This window comes from Chiloscyllium plagiosum, unplaced genomic scaffold (genome assembly GCF_037043375.1).
Source record: "Chiloscyllium plagiosum isolate Xiang-an unplaced genomic scaffold, Cpla_swu_hap1 HiC_scaffold_37, whole genome shotgun sequence".
Lineage (NCBI taxonomy): Eukaryota > Metazoa > Chordata > Chondrichthyes > Orectolobiformes > Hemiscylliidae > Chiloscyllium > Chiloscyllium plagiosum.
Genome location: NW_028270175.1, coordinates 21,373,910 through 21,394,716, shown reverse-complemented (window position 1 = coordinate 21,394,716; position 20,807 = coordinate 21,373,910). Strand labels below are relative to the sequence as shown.

General features: G+C 40.5%; 1 protein-coding gene across 1 annotated transcript; it reads left to right on the top strand.

The window, feature by feature from the left end:
• Positions 1-483: 483 nt before the first annotated feature.
• Positions 484-19,968, top strand: LOC122540141 (zona pellucida-binding protein 1-like). Its single transcript, XM_043675448.2, has 10 exons — positions 484-544; positions 749-901; positions 4,836-4,967; positions 7,954-8,103; positions 8,319-8,534; positions 8,705-8,781; positions 11,650-11,821; positions 12,648-12,899; positions 13,382-13,481; positions 19,736-19,968. Exons 1-10 carry the CDS (start codon positions 484-486, stop codon positions 19,887-19,889), a joined length of 1,467 nt encoding a protein of 488 aa, XP_043531383.2. The 3' UTR covers positions 19,890-19,968.
• The last annotated feature ends 839 nt before the right edge of the window (positions 19,969-20,807 follow it).

Here is a 20,807-nt window from a genome sequence, read left to right as displayed (position 1 = left end):
TTACTAACCTTAAATGATTATATAAATAAATAAGTACAAATGCATAACTGATTCATAATTAAACAAATATATTAAAACATTTCGACATCTATGTTAACAATTCCGGAGTTGATGACTGTTTACAACCGCAACCTTCCACCAATACCAAGTTCGATCCTATTTACACCTAAAGTTTAAGAATATTTATTAATAAATATTTATAGGAAATATTTTGCGAATTCTATTTTCTTCAATACTTTTACCTCTGTCCAATTCCAGATCTTTATCTTTAATTTTCAGCGATGAGCGCTTTACAAGCGAGCAGAATCCTAAAACTGTAACAAAAAAAATCTTTATGACCTTTGCCAACCCAACAATGGAATCGGTGACCCCGAGTCGGGAATTCTTTCTGCCCCCGTCGTTCACTCAATTCAAACCGCATATTAGCCTAGTGGAATTCTGTGACTTATACTGACCCTTCGCTGTCATTGAGAGAACGCAGAGATGAGAGACTTCTTCATGATTATTATCGTGTGTCTTTTGCTTTACCAAAGAAAAGCAACAGGTTAGTTATGAATAAACACATTTACCTTGTAAGTACGTTTCAACCTGACCTCTTATGCTCACCAATTTTTAAAAAAATCTCAGCGACTATCTAAATTCGATCTTTCACTCTTATTTCCCTTTGGCTCACTACTTGTTTCACACTCATTTCCTCTTTGTTTATGTGTTGTATGTTTCTTTCCTTCTCTGTATCATTAACACTCAGGAGATCAATCCAACAAGAACAGTGACAATGTCGACGATAAAAGGCCAGTGAAGACCTTGACTAAAAAGTTTCTACGGTTCACGAAGTCATTGCTTAGAACTTCTCAGATTACAGAGCCTATTCACCGAATATTTGGAAGAGAGGGAGAGACAGGTAAACCACGTCTATGTTGACTGACTTACTTTTACATTGATAAAACTAACTGAAACGCCATAGCTGTTACTTACTTAGGTTCAAAGGAATTGTACATCTCTGGTGAAGCATTGGATCAAATAGTGATTTTTAACTATAACCTTAAGACCTCAGCCTGCCCACTAACTTTATTGATTTGGTCATAACCTGGTCCTGATGAATTGGGAACAGCCCTGAAGCAGGAGGGAGCTCCACAAAATGGAGGGTTGTACCTGAACAGTGCAGGGAGTGTGTCCTTGTGCGGAGTTTAATTTGTTCTACAAGGAAGGATTTAACCTAATGAAGCATTAGTGAGGAAAAGCAAATGCACAAAGATTGTATATGAAAAAATTGGTGGAAGGAGGGCCTGGAAGCAAGTGAATAAAGAGACTATGTTCCTCAATCACTCACGTTTTGGGACCTTCAGTGAAAAGAAGCAGCAAAAAGAGAAAGAGAGAGAGAGAGAGAGAGAGGCATGTAACGAAGGGGAACAGCAACTTTTGGGGCACCAGATATACCTGCCTTGGGGGATGGAATGGTGAAAGAGGGATGAGAGGGAGAAAAAGGGAGCAGAACAAGCCTCCTAACAGAGAAGGAGTTATCCACAAGAGAGGTTTTATAGACTGTAGCCCAGCTGCCATTGAATGTCAGATCTGCTGCAGTGGCATCAAACACTCTGCCTCTCCAAGGACATCATCCCAGGTTAGCTAAGTGCTACGCTGGAGAATGAGCTAGACTCCATGGGAAATGGTGACTACACAATGCAAGATAACCATGGCATTGAAATCTTTGGATCATTTGGGGGATCCATTGAACAGATTGTGGGATCTCTTAGTTTCAGCTTATTGGTAACCACCTTGAGACAGTAATACCATGCTCTAAAGGATCAGCCAATTTATGCACTGATTCTGGTAGAGAAGACAATAGATTTAGGGTCAATTACAGAATCCCCCAGGTGCAGGGTAACATTTGATGGTCAACAAGACTCCCACTGAACAGTCTACAGCCAAAGAAGAATTTCCACTTTCTCAATGTCTGACTGGTCTCTGATCATTGCAAGTATTTCCTTCATGTTATTTCATGGTTCCTGAGAAGCAGACATGATGCCTACATACAAGGCTGCCCCAGGGACCAGACCTTTTTAGATCTCTGCCATTCACCCACACCTTAAAGGTTGCATACTGTGCATAAGAGTGGGTGACACTGAAGCCATAATGCCTATACAAAAACTTTGCTCTGATATTAAAGAGAGTTACAATAGCTATCACAGCACCATAAAGCAGGATATAGGTCTTCTGGAAATTAAGTTGAGTTGCCTAGACAGATGATTTGGTGCCTTAATGCTTTAGAAAGTGTTTCCCATACCATTTGAGGCTTGCCATGCCTTTTACAACCTTACATACAGGGGATAGCAACTGAACAATGAGGATAATATCATTGAATCCCTACAGTTGTAGAAGCAGGTCATTCAGCCCATTTAGTCCACATTGACCCTCTAAACAGCAGCCGACCCAGACCTGCCCACCTACCATATCCCCAAAACCCTGCATTTCCCATGGCTAATCCACCTAGCTTGCACATCCCTGGACACTGTGGGCAATTTAGCATGGCCAATCCACCTAACCTGCACATCCTTGTATTGTGGGAAGAAATCAGAGCACCTGGAGGAAACCCATGCAAATGCATGGAGAATGTGCAAACTTCACGCAGACAGTCACCCAAGAGTGGAATTAAATCCGGGTCCCTGGTGTTGTGAGGTGGCGGTGCTAACCACTGAGCCACTGTGATGCCCCCTATTATTGAGCACAATGTACTTTCCAATGATAAAGAGGAAGTGATGGCCAGGTGCAGGTTGCTGCTCAGTCCCATGGAACGCCAAAGAATCCATAGGCACAACAGATTCTCAGTAGCTGTTCATACAAGAATGGTTGGATCCATAGATCTTTGTTAGATGTCCCTTCATCTCCCCCGTTGCTTTAGAATTTGCCACTTCTACCCTGCTGACAACTCCATCAGCATCACTAGGCCCTCCAGCAGTTCTCTGAGAGTTGGTGGTTTTGCCTGTAACAGTCTGCTTAAGTTATTTGGGTGGGTACATCTGTGCTATGTAAAATAGATTATGATTCCACATCTACTTGAACACATACCTACTAACATGAAAATATCTGCTGTGTGGAAGGTGTGGGTCAGGGATGTGACAGTATGACTTCTGAGAATCCCACATCTTCTTCAGAGATAGACAGCTATTCCTAGTCCCTGAAGCTGAAACAGTAATTAGAGAAACATGAGCATTCCATTATGTTCTCTTTGTGTGGAGCTCCATCTTACCAGTGGTGGACAATAGCATTATGCCTCATGTTTATGAGGATCGGTCACTTCCTCATGTCTCTCCACTTCCCTATTTGCCTGTGATATCTCTTATGCTACCCTCCAAGATGCAATGCCTCCTTTCTCACTGCTAGGATTAATAGGTCCACAATACCACAGCAAGCTCCATCCTTTTCTGGGTAGTGTGCATATGATAATTACACACAAATAGTGAGCTCAGTTCATCTCCAGTGGGGTAAACTCTGAGCTGACCTTAGTGGATTCACATGAACATGTCAGTTAGCCTTTCAGCATGGGTTTACTGCCTCTCTCAGCATCTTATGTGGCTACATTTCAGAGGGGAAGAGTGTTTGTGTGTCCAGCTCTGGTACCGTCCAGGATGTTGATAGTCAGGGATTCAACAATTTTAATGCCATTCAGTGTCAAGGGCAGATGTTGGAGATGGTCATTGCCTGGCACATTTCACAAGTGTTACCTATCACTTACCAGTCTATATGGAGGGAAGACAATTGATTAAGCAGGTGAAGATACTTGGCTCTAGGACCCTACTAGTCCTGTAAATTTTGCTTTTCAGCACATTTTATAATTTTTACAGCTTGCATTCTTGGGCCTGGCAAAAGTGTTTATTGACAGGTTGAGGAAGCATGTATTTAATGGAGTCCTTTGATTACTTGCTTCCCAATGACTTTGTTTTCAGATCTCCCTAAAGAAGCATGTGATGTCTACTATCGCATTCGATGCCTTGTGTAACTGGTCGGGATGGAGTTTATTGTTAATAACCTGTAAACAAAGGGACAATTTTGTTAGATTCATTTAATTTCCATTGGTAGCATTGGGGATGTCATAATAATTGACTAATTAAGAGTAGAAATATGTCAAGTAAAACTGTTCTCTTTGCTAGTTAACTACTGTCTTGTCTAGACTGGCCAGGCTTGCTTTGATGAAAGGAACCCAAACTAATATTTTTCTCATATGTATCAGCTGTCAGACCCCCTACAATGACAGCTTCCATTCAGAATAAATATGTTTAACTAAGTCTGAGGGTCATAAGCTCATGTCCCAATCCCAGACCCAAGTCTGAAACCCTTGCTGATTCACCTAATATTGCATGTGAGAGAATGATGCATTGTTAGAGAAGTTTTGTTTCAAGTGAGACATTAAATTAAACCTTGATCTAAGATATTATTTAAACAAGAGGAAATGTTCCTTCGATTCTTGGCAAATATTTCTCCCTAAATTAACCTCACCAATACAGAGGATATGGTCATGATCACATGGCTGTGGAAATTTGCTAGGTGTACAATTGACTACAACAATTCCTTAATTATGAGTCACTGCATTTCCAAAGCTGTTCACTGACTGCAAGATGCCTCAGGACATTCTGAGATTGTGGAATGTGCTATAAATGAAATTAACTTTCAAATGAATCTGTCAATATGTACTATCTAGATGTTCATCTGCAGCATGGCTACTTGGGAAATTTGCAGAAATTTGCAGATATCTTCTTGAGCGAAGGGAAGCATTGGAAAAATTGTGCAAATTATTAAAATGTATCATGTAAACATGCTGGTGTCTCATCTTTTTTCAGTCGAAGTTTTGATCCCTTTGAGAGGGTCTCCTGTCGCTATTTACTGTCTGACTCCAGAGCTACGTCAGAACACCATCAGCAATCCCTCGACATACTGGTGGAGGGAGGGGGAGTCTCGGGCACGTGCAATAGGTATGTTAGTGAAAGCTAAAACTGCTGTTGGGTTCAGACGTGAGATTTTAGTATGATGGCAAATCATTTGGAATATTCTGGGCAGAGGTCAGTTACACTGTCAGTTTTACTGTCTGTCCTATTTTAAGAAAATGTTTCATATGACATTGCAAGTAAATTGTTCAATTACTCCAGCTCCTGTGACTCCACGATATTTCCTGGGCAAGTGGGGCAAGATTTTGGTATAGGAGGGAGAAAGAAACGTGTGTTTATCCAGTGTTTTGCAGCTCTATTTTCACTGGTTTTGGACTAGTTCAGTGTCTTCACTCCCCGCAATATACCCTTGGATAGTAGACTATAGAAAGGAGAGATGAAACAATAAGAAGGGTAAAGACAACCCAGCAACCCAGTTTCTTCATCAGTACTTATCCAGTGCAAGGCTGAATGATTATAGCAAACCAGATGACATTGTGTTTGTATAGGTATGTGAGATTGTGTTTGTTAAAATTTGATGATGCCTGATGATGTGCACTGTAATTTTGTTTATTTCTGTTTAACCTCTTACTGCATGATTTTATTCACTACACAAAGTTCAAATGCTCAACAGTGAGGCATTAGTCTGTCCAATCTATTAATATTGGGGGGGGGGATTTAGACTCTCCAATCATTTATCACTGGCAGTGAGCACAAAGGCAGCGGTGTGGGCAGATTCTTGTTGGATAGTTTGAGTCAAGAATATGAGGTTAATGAACAGTGAATCAGTGTTTCCTGTTGCAGAAACTATTATGTCACCTACAAAGTAAACATAGGAGCAGGAGTAAGCTATTTAGCAAAGGAGGAAATAGCAAGAAACACCAAATATATTTTGTAAAAGCTTCTATAAGCTTGCCTCAATTACTGGGACATTGGTCCCATTATGAAAATGAGCTTTGGGCTCTTTGCCCTCACTCCTCCTTAATGCACCCCAACACCACCAACACCCTCCTGCACTCACCATACTTCCTACGCCCTCTCATTGCACCCATCAGTTATAAATCCCCATGTCCACTCATCCAAGATTCACCATGGAGAGAACTCTTGGATCAACAGGAAATATTAGATGCTCATCAAGCAGTCAAAATAACAGTTACTTAAAAACATCCCCAAGGAATATCACTCTGCTTAGAATCACATAAAATTGCCAAACACCCAGCCTTCAAACTCCTTTTCAAGAATCTCTTCAGACTATTAACTGACAAAATTGTCATTCAGAACAAAGCCCACAGTTCCTTGGACAGGTGTATCAACAACTGCTGCTCAGCTCAGTTAATTAGTGGGGCTTGGCACTCAGCCAAACACTTATAATGTTTCCAATGCACAGGTGTGTCAACAAAGCTCCTAGAGTTGCATTCACTAAAGTCTTTGATGTTGCATGGAAGATAACCAGATTGTCAAATAACAAAAAAAATCCCCAAAGGGAAGTTAACACTTTAAAATTTTAATCTCAATATTGCTGACTACAGAAGATGTTTATGACCTGCATAAATTACTCGTATTCATCTTAACATTTCATAATGTTAGCCAATATTTTGGTTACTTACCTTGAAGAACAAAGTGCTATCTATTAAACATTGTATTTAAAACATATACATTATACACCATTATATTATGATATTTAGTATTATCAACAACACTATCTGAATTTACCTGTTAAAATAATCCTGACTACAAATAAGGCTTTACACATGATTCACATCTCTTCTGAGGTGACATGAACCAGGTCTCATGATGAAGTAGGCACCATCACGGGAAGCAGAAGTTAGATCTAAATTTCACACTCCACAATGAATTATCTGACAATTTGCATCTTTATCCTGGGAGAAAAATAAATCCACGTGACTGAAATAGGGGTGGGAATCCTGGAATTGGACACATACTATCACTTAAAATTTCCCAATCCTCAACTCAAATCCATTTCAAAACAGATGGAGGCATGAAAATCTAGGAACTTGGTGATCGTTCTTTCACTAAAGCAGGTCCAGTGAACACAGTTATAGTACCTGACATCTGGCTGAGATTAACAAACCTAGCATTAGAAGTGAGACCTTGCAGTAAAGAAGGGAAGACAGTTGAAAAAGTGAAGAAGACAATATTGCTACCAGCCTGTCATGCTTTAGGGAAGAAAAACAGGGGAATGGGAATAACTAGGTATCTCATTCACAAGTGTAAGCATAGTGTCCCAATGAACTTAGAACATTACAGTGCAGTACAGGCCCTTTCATCCTCGATGTTGCGGCGACTTGTGGAACCAATCTTGAAGTCTATCTATCCCACACTATTCCATTTTCATCCATATGTTTATCCAATGACCAGTGCACAGTTGCTCAGTGGTTAGCACTGCTGCCTTACAGCGCCAGGGTCCCAGGTAGGACTCCAGCTGTGGGCTATGTGGAGTTTGGACATTCTCCCCATGGGTTTCCTTCCACAGTCCAAAGATGTGCAGGTCAGGTGAATTGGCCATGTTAAATTGCCCATAGTGTTGGGTGCATTAGTCAGAGGGAAATGGGTCTGGGTGGCTTACTGTTTGGAGGGTCGGTTGGACTTGTTGGGCCAAAGGGCTTGTTTTCACACTAAAAAGGGCGGCACGGTGGATCAGTGCCAGGGACTCAGGTTCGATTCCAGCCTTGGATGACTGACTGTGTGGAGTTTGCACATTCTCTTCATGTCTGCATGGGTTTCTTCCGGGTGCTCTGGTTTCCTCCCACAGTCCAAACATGTACAGGTTAGGTGAATTGGCCATTCTAAATTGCCCATAATGTTAGGTGCATTAGTCAGAGAGAAATGGGTCTGTGTGGGTTACTCTTTGGAGGGTCGATGTGGATTTGTTGGGCTGAAGGGCCTGTTTCCACACTGCAGGGAATCTAATCTAATCTAATCTAATCAAGTGTCCTTAAAGTTGTTGAGTCTTCCTTCTGTACTGTAGGATTCTGATCATTTGTTATGATCCCTGCATCTAACTGTTTGCCAGGAGAGGGCGACCAATACAGAGTGAGGCTCGATGGAAGCTTGATGTTGTTAAATTGGGAAACCTCACAAGCCACTGGCCTCTACTTCTGCACCATGACACATTTCAGACATCAGGAAGAACATAGCTTGACGCTGCGCTTCTGTCTTTTGGGTGAGTGAAACCTTAGTTCTGTCATTTATGTGCATGAACAAATTACTGAACCACATTCAGTTTGAGTGAAGTCTGGCAAAGTGTAATCTAATTTGCAAGCACAGAATAGGGGCAAGAACAATGCTGAAGCAAAAAACTATGTTGACACCTGCTGTTTGAATAAAGTGACGATATGTCACCACAGGTGAAGTAATCTGCCTCTTCCCCTACTTCAGCCTACCACATGCCGTTTCAAAGCCTACAAGTTGGTGCACAGCTGAAGACCATGACCTGTGAGCAACGTTATGTGAAGAACTCCATTACACCTATGAAGTCAGCACTCGACGCATTGTGTGAAAAACTGTCTTGTCAGATAAACCTAGAATTTGATTGCACACAGTGGGGAACATCACCTGGCACAATGGAACACCACATCCAGCTCAAAATCGCAGGTATGTGATATTGGGTCACTACGCACATATCAATTGCAGCCTGGCACGTGTACAGCTACCTCAAAGATAAATGTGCTCCCTGGTGTGGGATTTAGACTCACTTTCAGAAGTCTCACATGTAATCACATAGTTATGATTTTCCGATTGTGATGATTTCTTTATCTACACAGTGCAGCCGCAAGGTGAAGATGCAATGATACCATGTAAAACAGGCCAGGAATGTCCCAATGAAGAGACATTGAGGAAGGTAAGGAAAGCATAGGGAGTAATTCAGGAAAAATTCACTTATTAAGAAAGTAATCTTTGCTACAACTATTAAAAATATAAACAGAACACACTAGAAAAATTCAACAGGTCAGACAGCACTTGAGAGGAATATACATTTATCTTTCAGGTAGACAGTCTTTAATGCAATTATGTTAGAGATATATGTGCTTTCAATCAAGGATAGCTGGGAATAGGCAGAGGTAAGAAAAGAACAAAAAGGGGTGATTTGTGATAGGATGGAAAACAGGAGAGATTAAATGGCAAAAGGTATGATAGAACAAAACAAAAAGGGATGGTAATGGGACAAGAAAAGAAACACAAAATGGATCCAGAAAGGTGTAAATGGCAACAGGAAACTCAATGCCAACAGTTTTTATTCAGAAAGAAAAAGAACAGTTGGTTATGATCTGAAATTGTTAAACATCGTGTTAAGTCCAGAAGGCCATCAAGTGCCTCAAAGGATTAAGTGCTGTTCAAGGTGCTGCTGTCATCAATATAGAAAGTTAAGGATAGAAAGGTCATAGTAGGAACTGGGAGTAAAATTAAAATGTCAGGAGACTAGAAGCTCAAGGCCAACTTTGTGGGCGGCACGGTGGCACAGTGGTTAGCACTGCTACCTCACAGCGCCTGAGACCCGGGTTCAATTCCCGCCTCAGGCGATTGACTGTGTGGAGTTTGCACGTTCTCCCCGTGTCTGCGTGGGTTTACTCCGGGTGCTCCGGTTTCCTCCCACAGTCCAAAGATGTGCAGGTCAGGTGAATTGGCCATGCTAAATTGCCCGTAGTGTTAGGTAAGGGGTACATGTAGGGGTATGGGTGGGTTGCGCTTCGGCGGGTCGGTGTGGACTTGTTGGGCTGAAGGGCCTGTTTCCACACTGTAATGTAAACTCATCAAAAAAACTTTGTGGTCACCCAACCTATGCTGTGAGTGTTTGATTAGAGTGTAAATAGCACTTCACTTTGTATTAATTAAAGAAAGTGTCAGCAAACAATAAGTTAATGTTTAAAAAATGTAAAATCAACAGAAATTGCTGTCCGATATGGTGAGCCTAAAATCAAATAAATAATTATTAATTTGAATGATAGATATCTAAAGGAAAATATTGAATAACGTAAAAAACAAAGTGGTGACAGAGCAAGGCAGAATATTTCTTCCCAACCAGGAATAGGAGGTCAGCAACTGCAATATAACAGACTCAGATACAGCTAAATTTTACGGGGGAGATAAAAGAATATATTGCAGAGGACTGGACTTTTGCCTCTCAATGGAAGGGGTGCCGTCCTCTGGATTTGCAAGACAAGGTGATTGGCTAGCACCTCTTGCACAGCCAGGAGTTAGAGTAATCGAGTCATTGAGTTAAACAGCATGGAAACAGATCTTTTGGTGAAACCTGTCTGCGCCGACAGATGTCCTAAATTGATCCAGTCCCATTTGTCAGCATTTGGTCCATGTCCCTCTAAACCTTTCCTATTCTTATACTCATCCAAATGCCTTTTAAATTTTATAATTGTACTGGCCTCCACCACCTCCTCTGGCAGCTTGTTCCATACATGTTCCACCCTCTGCATGAAAATATTGCTTCTTAGGTCCTTCTTAAATCTTTCCCCTTTCATCCTTTAAACCTATGTTCTCTCAGTTTGCACTCACTCATCCTGGGGAAAAGACATTGGCTATTCCCCCCATCAATGTCCCTCATGATTTTTTAGACCCCTATAAGGTCATCCCTCAACCTCTGACATTCCAGGGACAAAAGCCCCAGCCTATTCACCCTGACCATATAATTCAAACCCTCTAATCCTGGCAACAACCTTGTAAATCTTTTCTGACCCGATTCAAGTTTAACATCTTTTCTACAGCAGGGAGACCAGAAATGAATGCAGTATTTTAAAAGTGGCCTCACCAATGTGATGCAACATGATATCCCGACTCCCATGTTCAGTGCACTGACCAATGAAGGCAAACGTGCCAAATGCCTTCTACATCAGCCTGTCTACATATCATTCTAATTTTAAGGAACTATGCACCTGTAACCCTAGGTCTCTTTGTTCAGCAACACTCCCCAGGGCCCTACCACTAATTATATAAGTCTTGCCCTGGTTTGCTTTATTAAAAGGCAACAGCTTGCATTTATCTGAATTAAACTTTATCTGCCACTCCTTGACCCATCTGACGAAGGTCCCAGAGAAAATAGTATGTTGCTGGGAATGCAAGGAGGCCTACAAAGAAATATCACAGGCACCATATCAGGTGAGACTGGGGTTTCTTGGGTGAGAGAATCAGGAAACACAGGTGGATGAGAGAGTGTTAGTGTCAGATTTTAGAGGTCAGGAGGGGAGATATGAAAATGAGGCACAATTTTAGGGGCTTTGCCCACATTTTCCTATTTTTTTTACCAATTTTAGTGAAAGAACAGCCTTCCCACTTTTTCTTAGCTGCTTTCTACTGACTACATTATAACAGGGGAGATGAAATGAAGCCTTTAATTGTCACAATCATGCAATTAAGGACCTCAAGAGGCTTAAGTGCTTTTGGGTTCTTTTTTCCTCCTCCATCCCAACTCACCAATATTTTGTGGGACTATTTGATGGTGTTGCGAAGACAATTGGCTAATCTCCCATCCTATTTTAGATGCTCCTAGTCTCAGGTATGCCTACAGGGGGCATAAAATTCTTTCTATATTGTTGGAAACAGCATGGTATTAATGTTGATGTGAACATGGTGCATGTATTGTACATAGTGCTATTAAACACAATGTTGAAAGCCTTGTGTGGCTTTACTGAGGTTTAGGGAACTGCAGCTGACCTAATGTAGGAGAAATAAACTGACTTTCTATTTGCTTTGTTTGCAGGCTTATGAAAATATTCATGCATTTCTAGCCCAATCTGAGTCTAACCTGATGTCTAACAATATGCCTCCTCTTTACTACATGGAGGGAACTTTTAAGGCAATGAAGGTGGACCACTGCCTCATCGGGATGGGGAAACTGTCTGATAGGAACAGCCCTTGCATGGGTTGCTGTGGTAAATACCTGTTTGTTGAGAGTACTGATTAAGGAGTCCCTCAACTCACTACTCACTGTTTCTTGAGACTGGTAGCAGAATGAGGAGTGCAATATAAGTAGAATCACCCTGTCCATTCTTATTAGATATCCTAGCACTTGGGTGTGTTGTCTGGACATTACTAAATTGTGAACATGTGCTTACAATCTGTAATTAAGAGAAATAAGGATCCAGAAAACATTAAGTTTCTATTGTACCTTAAGACGTACATTGTTGCAATGTAATATGATGACCAATCGTATACCACAAAGGTCTCTCACATAGCAATCTATTAACAGCCAGTGGATCTGTTTCAGAGATGCAAGGCAGATATAGCCTCTGTTTGAACTTCTGTTCTGATAGTACAACGCTGCCAGAATATTGGTGTGTCAACCTGAATAAGGTGCTGTACTTTCTGGAGACAGATTAGAATCCACACCCTCCTGACTCCTATAGTGAGAGTGCTACCTGACAGAAATATTTGACAGCAAGATATACAGTATCTGGAAAATTGAATTGTGGTGTAGATCAGTCGTGGTCTAGTTGAATAGTGGAACAGCCTTGAGGAGAATGGTGTGTTCCTCTGTTCCTGGTACTTATTCCCACAGGAAGAGAGTGAATAGCGACCAAACATACTTTACATAGGCCCATTATGACTAGCAGACAGGAAAACTTTTTTCCCGTCAGTTTGAATTGATTTGAAATCAATCTTTGGATTGAAAGGGGGATTGAAAAGGCAAGCATCTTTTAAATTAAATTTAAAATGAAGTTTTGAATGCATTAACTGACTTCAATTCTTTCTATACAGTGACCTGTGGACCTGGTTCTTACAGTCCAAATTGGACAGCCATCTGTATTCCATGTCCAATGAATTTTTACCAGAATAATTTTGGCAAGTCTCAGTGTCAGGCCTGTCCAATAGGCCTCAGAACAAATGGAGAGGGAGCAATGTCTTTAACTGATTGCAATACTGATGGAATTCAAGGAAGACTATTTGAGAGCTATGTCAAAGCCACAAAACAAGCAAGGATGGCAGAAAAAGTGGCTAAAGGTCAAACAGGTTACAATAGAATATAGTAAAATAATGAGTATATTTCTTATAAAGAGGCACTACTGTTAGTGAATAAGTTTTCACCCAGATGCTCCATCTTTAAGACGGCAAAATCACCATAGTTCCAATTTTCAATCATTATCTAATGTTGGAAAAAATGCATGTATGGAAATGCAGTAACATTGAGCAGCCTGGTGGCAGTCACTGTTGTGAACATGCATGAAAAAGGGCCTCAAGTACCAAAAGCAGCAAACTGAACACCAAAGTCAACACTTTCAGAGAAGAGGGCATGAATTCTAGTGTCCCTTCTCCTAACCCCTTAATGTCTTAATCCCTGATGTTAGTAGTTGTGAAATGGGAAGGGTAGATATGACGTAGTTTTTAGTGAGCCCTAAAACAGATACCTTGAGAACAAGAAGGACATCTATAATTTGCAATTTGTTTGCTAACTGATTTTCAGCTTTACAAGTTTCTTATATTGTCTCTTACAGCTCAGGAAGATGGTCAGATACTCAGTTCTACTCAACTCCTGGTAACTATAGTTCTATGCAGTTTGGCATTTCTGGGAGCTGCTGTTTTAACAATATACTGGTGAGTGAATCCTGCAAAGAGCAAATGTACGTCTGGTGTGAGCTCTGGGTAATCATGGAGTTAAGGGAAGGACATTTTCAGTCTCCAGAACAAGATTGAGAAAGTGGGTTGGGGTAACATAGGCCTGGATTTTTGATTCTGAATTCCGAGTGCAGTATCGTCATATTTATTAGTTCCACAAACCTGAACTGGCAGAAAATGGTTTGAAAGCTGAACGTTTATTCCAGGATGTTGGGATTTACTGGGAGTCAGGCTGAGGGAAATAGGAATGAGTGTCAAAACTGCCAGGTACAAAAGGGAGCTGAGCAGAAGCCATGCCTTGATGTTCCAGTATTGTATCGAAGTGATAAAATAAAATAGCCCTACAGCCCTCACCAGTCACATAATTTCATTCAGCCTACACTCCTCATGCCTCATGTGATCGTTTCAATCCTAAAACTTATGTTTCATTCAGAAATCTGGAATTCTTCAAATGAATTGGTCATAAAGAATTTAATTTTGGAGGACTGTGATCAGATATAGTGATTAGAGCCCAACAAATTGACCGGTACCTGTTGTTAATGCCACATCACAACACCAGAAAGCCTCAGAAAACTACCCAAAGAAAATCTATTTTAAAAACAGAAAAATTTGATTTGCCGCACAATCTCATTGTCTGTCTCAGCATGTATTCTGTGCATGTCACCAAACACATGACCAAGCTCCTCTGCCAGAATGTTGGATTTGCAAAGATTGTAATTGGCTCCAATTGTTTGGAGGTGGGGTCAGAAGGAATCTCAGTGGAATGCAAGTACAGGTTGTTCTGCTATAACACACGTTTCATTTACGCGAATTCGCTGTAACGCAATTGGCGAATTGGGGACACTGTTTCTAAAGTGCAGATTTTTAAAATGTGTTGGCTGTAACGCGATGACATTGGCAACACTTTAAGTGCTGTTTCTAATGCGTAATTCTTCTATAATGCTGGGTTGCATAAGAACATAACCATTGCATTATAGAAGAACTACCTGTAACAAATAATTTAAGTGGACTTTGGAAGCCTATAATTTAGAGGCTGAGAAATTTATCAAAAAGTGTACAGCCCCCCTCCAGTGGCATGTTTTACTTACTGCAATACTGCATGGAGATTGAGTGCTGTTTCAACTCAGGAATTGTCTGGGAGAATATTTATATCCAAATGTGTATACCTGTATTCCTCAGTGAGTGTCTTTTTGTGTCAATGCTTTTGAATGCTAATGATGAGAATCATCACTCTCTATGATTATGTATCTTTACCCTGTCTAATGTCTGTGTATGGTTTTATCCATCTCTGATTTTCTATTACGATCCATGTGTGCCTCCATCTCTATCAGTCCAAATGTGAATTCCTGCATCTGTGAAATAGTTTCTGTTTCTGTGCATATGAATATGTTGTTAAAAGAGCAACTTTTTTTTTCCCCCGGGATACAGTTTGACAGACAAAACCAGCATTTTTTGCTGATTTCCACGACTGTGAGAAAGCAGTGGTGAAGCACCTTACTATTTAATTCCAGTTCATGTGGTGTAGGTACACCCACAGTGTGGTTTGGAAGGAAGTTCCAAGAATTTGACCCTGTGAAAGGAAGAAATGTCCATACAATTCAAAGTCAGAATGATGAGTGGTTTGGAGGGAAACTTGCAGGTGTGGTTTTCCATATATCTGCTGCTCTTGATAGGTGTAAATGGAGGTAAATTTGGAAGCTGTCAAAGGAGAATGGGTGAGTTGAAGCAATGCATCTTGTAGATGGCACAGTGGAGGAGTGAATACTTAAAGTGGTGACTGGACTGTCATTCAAGTGGGCTGCTTTGTCCTGGATATGTCTCACTTTGAGAGTTGTTGGGGCTATACTTACCCACACGGGAGAGGGAGGGTCAATTAGTTTAGTTGGCTCAATGGCTGGTTTGCAACGCAGAGTGATGCAAACAGTATGGATTCAATTGTTGCACCAGCTGAGATGACTGTGAAAGTCCACCTTTTCAACCTTGCCTCTCACCTGAGCTGTGGTGACCGTCAGGTTAAACTCACCACCAACAGTCTCTAATAAGACTGGGAAATTTATATCTTTACTTTTACTCATTCGTGTTAAGTTGACTATATTCCATAACACTCTTCGAGGAGAAAGTGAGGACTGCAGATGCTGGAGATCAGAGCTGAAAATGTGTTGCTGGAAAAGCGCAGCAGGTCAGGCAGCATCCAAGGAACAGGAGAATCGACGTTTCGGGCATAAGCATTCCTCCTGTTCCTTGGATGCTGCCTGACCCGCTGCGCTTTTCCAGCAACACATTTTCAGCTTCCATAACACTCTGCCTTGAAAGTGGGAAACAAACTTTGGGGAATCAGGAGGTGAATTCTCACAACAGAATTCCCTGTGTCTGACCTGTTCTTGTATTCACTGTGTTCTTCATTGCCAGTCTTTTTAACTTTGTAATCAATCAATGTTGATGGTGTGGAATTCAGCATGGTATTACTGTTGAATGCCAAGGGGGGGCGGTTAGATTCTCTCTTGTTGGAGATAGTCATTTGCCTAGCTGGTACTTAGGTAGCACGGAATGTCACGGCTTTTTATCAGCCTAAACTTGAACATTCTCCAGATCTGGTCACTTTAGGGCACAGACGATATCAATGGCTAAGAAGTTGAAAATAGTACAATTTGTAAACACCAGTACACAACACCTTCTGACCTTACAATAGGTTATTGATGATTAGGCCCTTGACACAACCTTGAAAAACTCCTGCAGCCATATCCTTGGGCTGAGATGATAACAATATCCTTTTATGCTAGATATAACTTTAACCAATAAAAAGTTTTGTCCCTGATTCCGACTGACTTCAGTTTTGCTTGGATTCTTTGATGTTACACTCAGTCAAATGATACTTGATGTATGTTACACAAAAGAAGAAATAAATAAATGTCAAGCTCTCTAAATAAAGAACAAAGATGGTAAAACTTTAAAACACCAAGGAAAATAAAGCTTCAATCTGTTACAGAGACTCAAATCAGGAAAATTTATACTTCCAAGTCATGTATTTAAGTTCCACTTAACTAGTTCTCCCCACTTTTATTTCAGTGAACTCTAAAGTCTTATTACATGAATACTCTCAAAACCGAGTGCTTAAAGCTTCTTACTTTCTAATAACTTGCAGATTTCTAACCAAACACTCCTGACATGAGAGCTGCACAAACTAAACTTTTCTACTGCAGTAATTGCTGGAGAAATGCTGAAGGTTTGGCAACATCTTTGGAAAGAAAACAGAATTAACATTACAAGTTCAGTGACCATTCTTCAGAACTGGAAGCAGCTAGGAAAATGTGGTATTAATGCTGATGACAAGACGTTGGAGAGGCAAAAGAGTGGTAGAGATGGAGCACAGAGGGACAAAAAAGTGTAAGCATACAGAGGCATTATTTATAATAAGGCAGAGAAGAAGAGAAGCTAGATAAGTGATAATGAGGAATGTGATAGTGGAAAATGGATTGGCCGTGCTGAAAGCAACCCATTTCGTGGCATGCCATGGGTTGTTGGACTAAGTAATAGATATGGAAGGTGGAGTTATGCTTTTTGTGTACAGGACATTTTTATTCTCTTGCTACCTGCTGCAAGCCCAGTCTGGCAAATACATCCTTTGGTAATTAGATTAGATTCCCCACAGTGTGGAAACAGGTCCTTCGGCCCAACAAGTTCACACCGACCCTCCGAAGAGCAACCCACCCAGACCCATTCCCCTACATTTACCCCTTCACCTAACACTACGGGCAATTTAGCATGGCCAATTCACCCTAACCTGCACATTTTTGGACTATGGGAGAAAACCGGAGCACCCGGAGGAAACCCATGCAGACACGGGGAAAATGTGCAAACTCCACACAGACAGTTGCCCGAGGCGGGAATTGAACTCAGGTCTCTGGTGGTGTGAGGCAGCAGTGCTAACCACTGTGCCACCGTGCGGCCCCAAAACAGACAAAGTGAGAACAGCACTCTTCTGTCACGAACCACAAACCCTTCAGTTGATAGCCACATACGCTGATCAATTGTGCCACAGAAACTGTTAGGCGTCAGCTTGTTTAATACTGGTGCTATGAACCATTCTTGGTGATGGACAGCGAACCCACCAACTGACAGTACATTCTCTGCCCATGCTGCCCTCAATGCTTTTTCCAATTAGTGTTCAGCATGGAATATTGATCATCAGCTGAGAAGCAGAGTAGGTGGTAATCAGCAGTTGATATTTTTGCCCCTGGTTGGCCTTATGCCACAAGACCTCACGGAGTCTCGAGTTAATGTTGAGGTCTCCCAGAGTCACCAGCTCCTTATGATGCACTCCAATCCTACCACCTCTGATAGATCTATCCTGCTGGTGAAATTGAACCCACCCATGCAGGAGACTGAAACATTAGCTTCAAGGTATGATTAACTGAATATGACAATGTTAACCTGTTGCTCGACTAGTTTGTGGATGGCTCTTTCAATTTTGGCATAAGTTTCTAGAGGTTGGTGAGGAGCATTTTGCAGGATCAAAAGAGGAAAGCCCGCTTTTGTCCTTTTCAGTGCCTAAATTGATGCTGGGTAGTATATCCTTTTATATCCTTATTTGACTTTTCTGCAGAAATTTGTGACAAATGAGTGGCTTGATAAACCATTTCAGAAAGCGCTTTTAAGTTAACTACATTGCTGTGGGTCTGGAGTCACATGTCGGCAGATTTCTTCCCAGAAGGACATTAACAAATCAAATGAGTTTTCATGGCAATCTGGCAGTTTTATAATCATTATTATTAATGACAGATTTAATAATTAATTGAATTTAAGTTCCCTTACGTGCCATTGTGGCATCTAAACTTGTCTGCAGAACATTAGTTGGATTAGTAGTTGAATATAAGTTATAATTATATTATTGTTGTTGACATTTGCCACTGCTTCAATATTGCCTAACCCTGAGTTATAATGAAGATAGCTGTTACCCTCTCTTCCCTTGCTGGCACTCTTCCCACTTGAAAGCCGTGCAGTACAAGTGAGGATAATGGTTGACCATGCCATTGATTTTGATGTGGAAAATTCAATTTATGATTGTTTAGCTGGAATCATTCATCCCTGGAGACTTTTCTATTCCCATACCCTAGCCCGGTCACGTCAAAGCTGATATTGAGGAACACATGAAGGGAATGCTGGATATCTCAGCTTTCATCTTTTAACTGAAGAATTGTGAATTCAAATTCTGCTTCAGGAACGTGAACACATAACCCAGGCTTATACTTCTAGTAACATTTTGATGGAGTTAAATGTTCTTACCTATCCATGTGCCCTCTCATATGAATGTAAAAGATCCCATGGCATTATTTCAAAGAAGAGTAGGCAAGCTATCTTCAGTATCTTGGATTAAATCAATATCATAAAATAGGTTATCTGGTCATTATTACATTGCTGTTTGTGGGAGCTTCCTATATATAAACTGATTGTTGAATTTCCACCATTACAACAGTGACAGCAGTTCAAAAATGCTTCATTGTCTGCAAACACTTTAGGATATCTTCTAGTCATAAAAGGTATAAGTGGTGACGTATAAACTCTTCACTGTATTCATTCAGTATATGTGACAATAAAGCTAATTCATTCATTCAAAGGTATAATATGAATGCAAGATTTTATCCTCTTTGAATGGTTTCTCTCCTCAGCATTTATATGGTTTTGTAAACTAAGATTTTTTTTTCAAGAAAACAATACCAAAACAGATCTCAAGTTTGAGAAAATGAATTCAGAGTATAAAAAAGCAGGGTTCTGAAGAAGGGTCACTGAATTTGAAACATTTAATGTTATTTTCTCTTCACAGATGCTGTCAGACATGCTGAGTTTCTCAGCAATTTCTCTTTTGTTTGTTATAAAAAATAATTAATTTCAAAGTGGCTTTGATGCTGTTGAGTGGCTTCTGAAAAATCTAGTTCTAAGATATTCTTTAGGAAGGAGACCCTTCCATTCTGACCAAGTGACCTACATGTGATTCATTCCACATCAATATGGATGACTTTTAACTGCGGTCTGAAGTGCATACCCCATAGTAATACAGTAGCTGAGGATGGACAATACATTGCCAGAGATACTGACACATTGACACTGAATTAAAATAAACCCCAATTATTACAGACTTAAAATCATGAATCAAACTAGCAATATTCAAAGAGCAATATTCAAACACCAGTTATCCTGAAGGCTTGAAATCAACCTATTTCCTTTTGTGTTTGCAGCTTGGTAGTGCTGTTGTGTAAAGAGGATCCTTCTGATTGGCACATGCTTAGAATGAAGGAAAATGCAAATCTTAAAAGAATTAGATCGCCTTCGTCATGCCCAGCAATGAGAGAACATCAGAAGAACAACATTTGCGGAACATGGATAAAATAGGGGCATAAGACAGTATTCAATGAAAGGAAGATGACATGGTGGCTGACAGCTGACTCAGAAGAAAATAACTGCAGGGAAATACAGACAGATCAAGCCAGGAAAATAAAGTAGGACAAGAGTTCACAAGGATAGCAGGTGCAGTCAGGATTGCAAGAGTTGCAAGAAGCCAGCAGAGAGTAAAGAAAACAAATGATCAAGATTGCATGTGCTATTTTTTACTACCTGTATATTTCAAAATGCATGTTACTGTGGATACCTCTCTTTGTAATTAGAAGAATGTTTGTTCACCTGTTTCTATTTGTTTGTGCTTAAGTGTCTGTATCTATCATTAACTGTAGGTTTGGGTAGGCATATGCATCCGTATTGGCTTTTCTGGAACTGGGAGTATATGTCTGAAATCTGGGAATGTCTGTGTGCAAGTGTCTGTGAGCTCTAACATCTTGTGACACTTAGTCTCTCCTGTCTGTTTGGTTGGGGATAAGTGATGACCACTGTGTTTTATATTTCTCCTTCCTGTTTAGATCGATTGTTAATTTCAATTACCTAGGGTAATTTACCCAGACAGAGAGACAAATTTGTACACAGTGAATATTTGTGATTCTGTATTTTACTCTAATTCTGATTGGGGAACATGGATAAAATAGGGGCATAAGACAGTATTCAATGAAAGGAAGATGACATGGTGGCTGACAGCTGACTCAAAAGAAAATAACTGCAGGGAAATATAGACAGATCAAGCCAGGAAAATAAAGTAGGACAAGAGTTCACAAGGATAGCAGGTGCAGTCAGGATTGCAAGAGTTGCAAGAAATTAGCAGAGAGTAAAGAAAACAAATGATCAAGATTGCATGTGCTATTTTTTACTACCTGCATATTTCAAAATGCATGTTACTGTGGATACCTCTCTTTGTAATTAGAA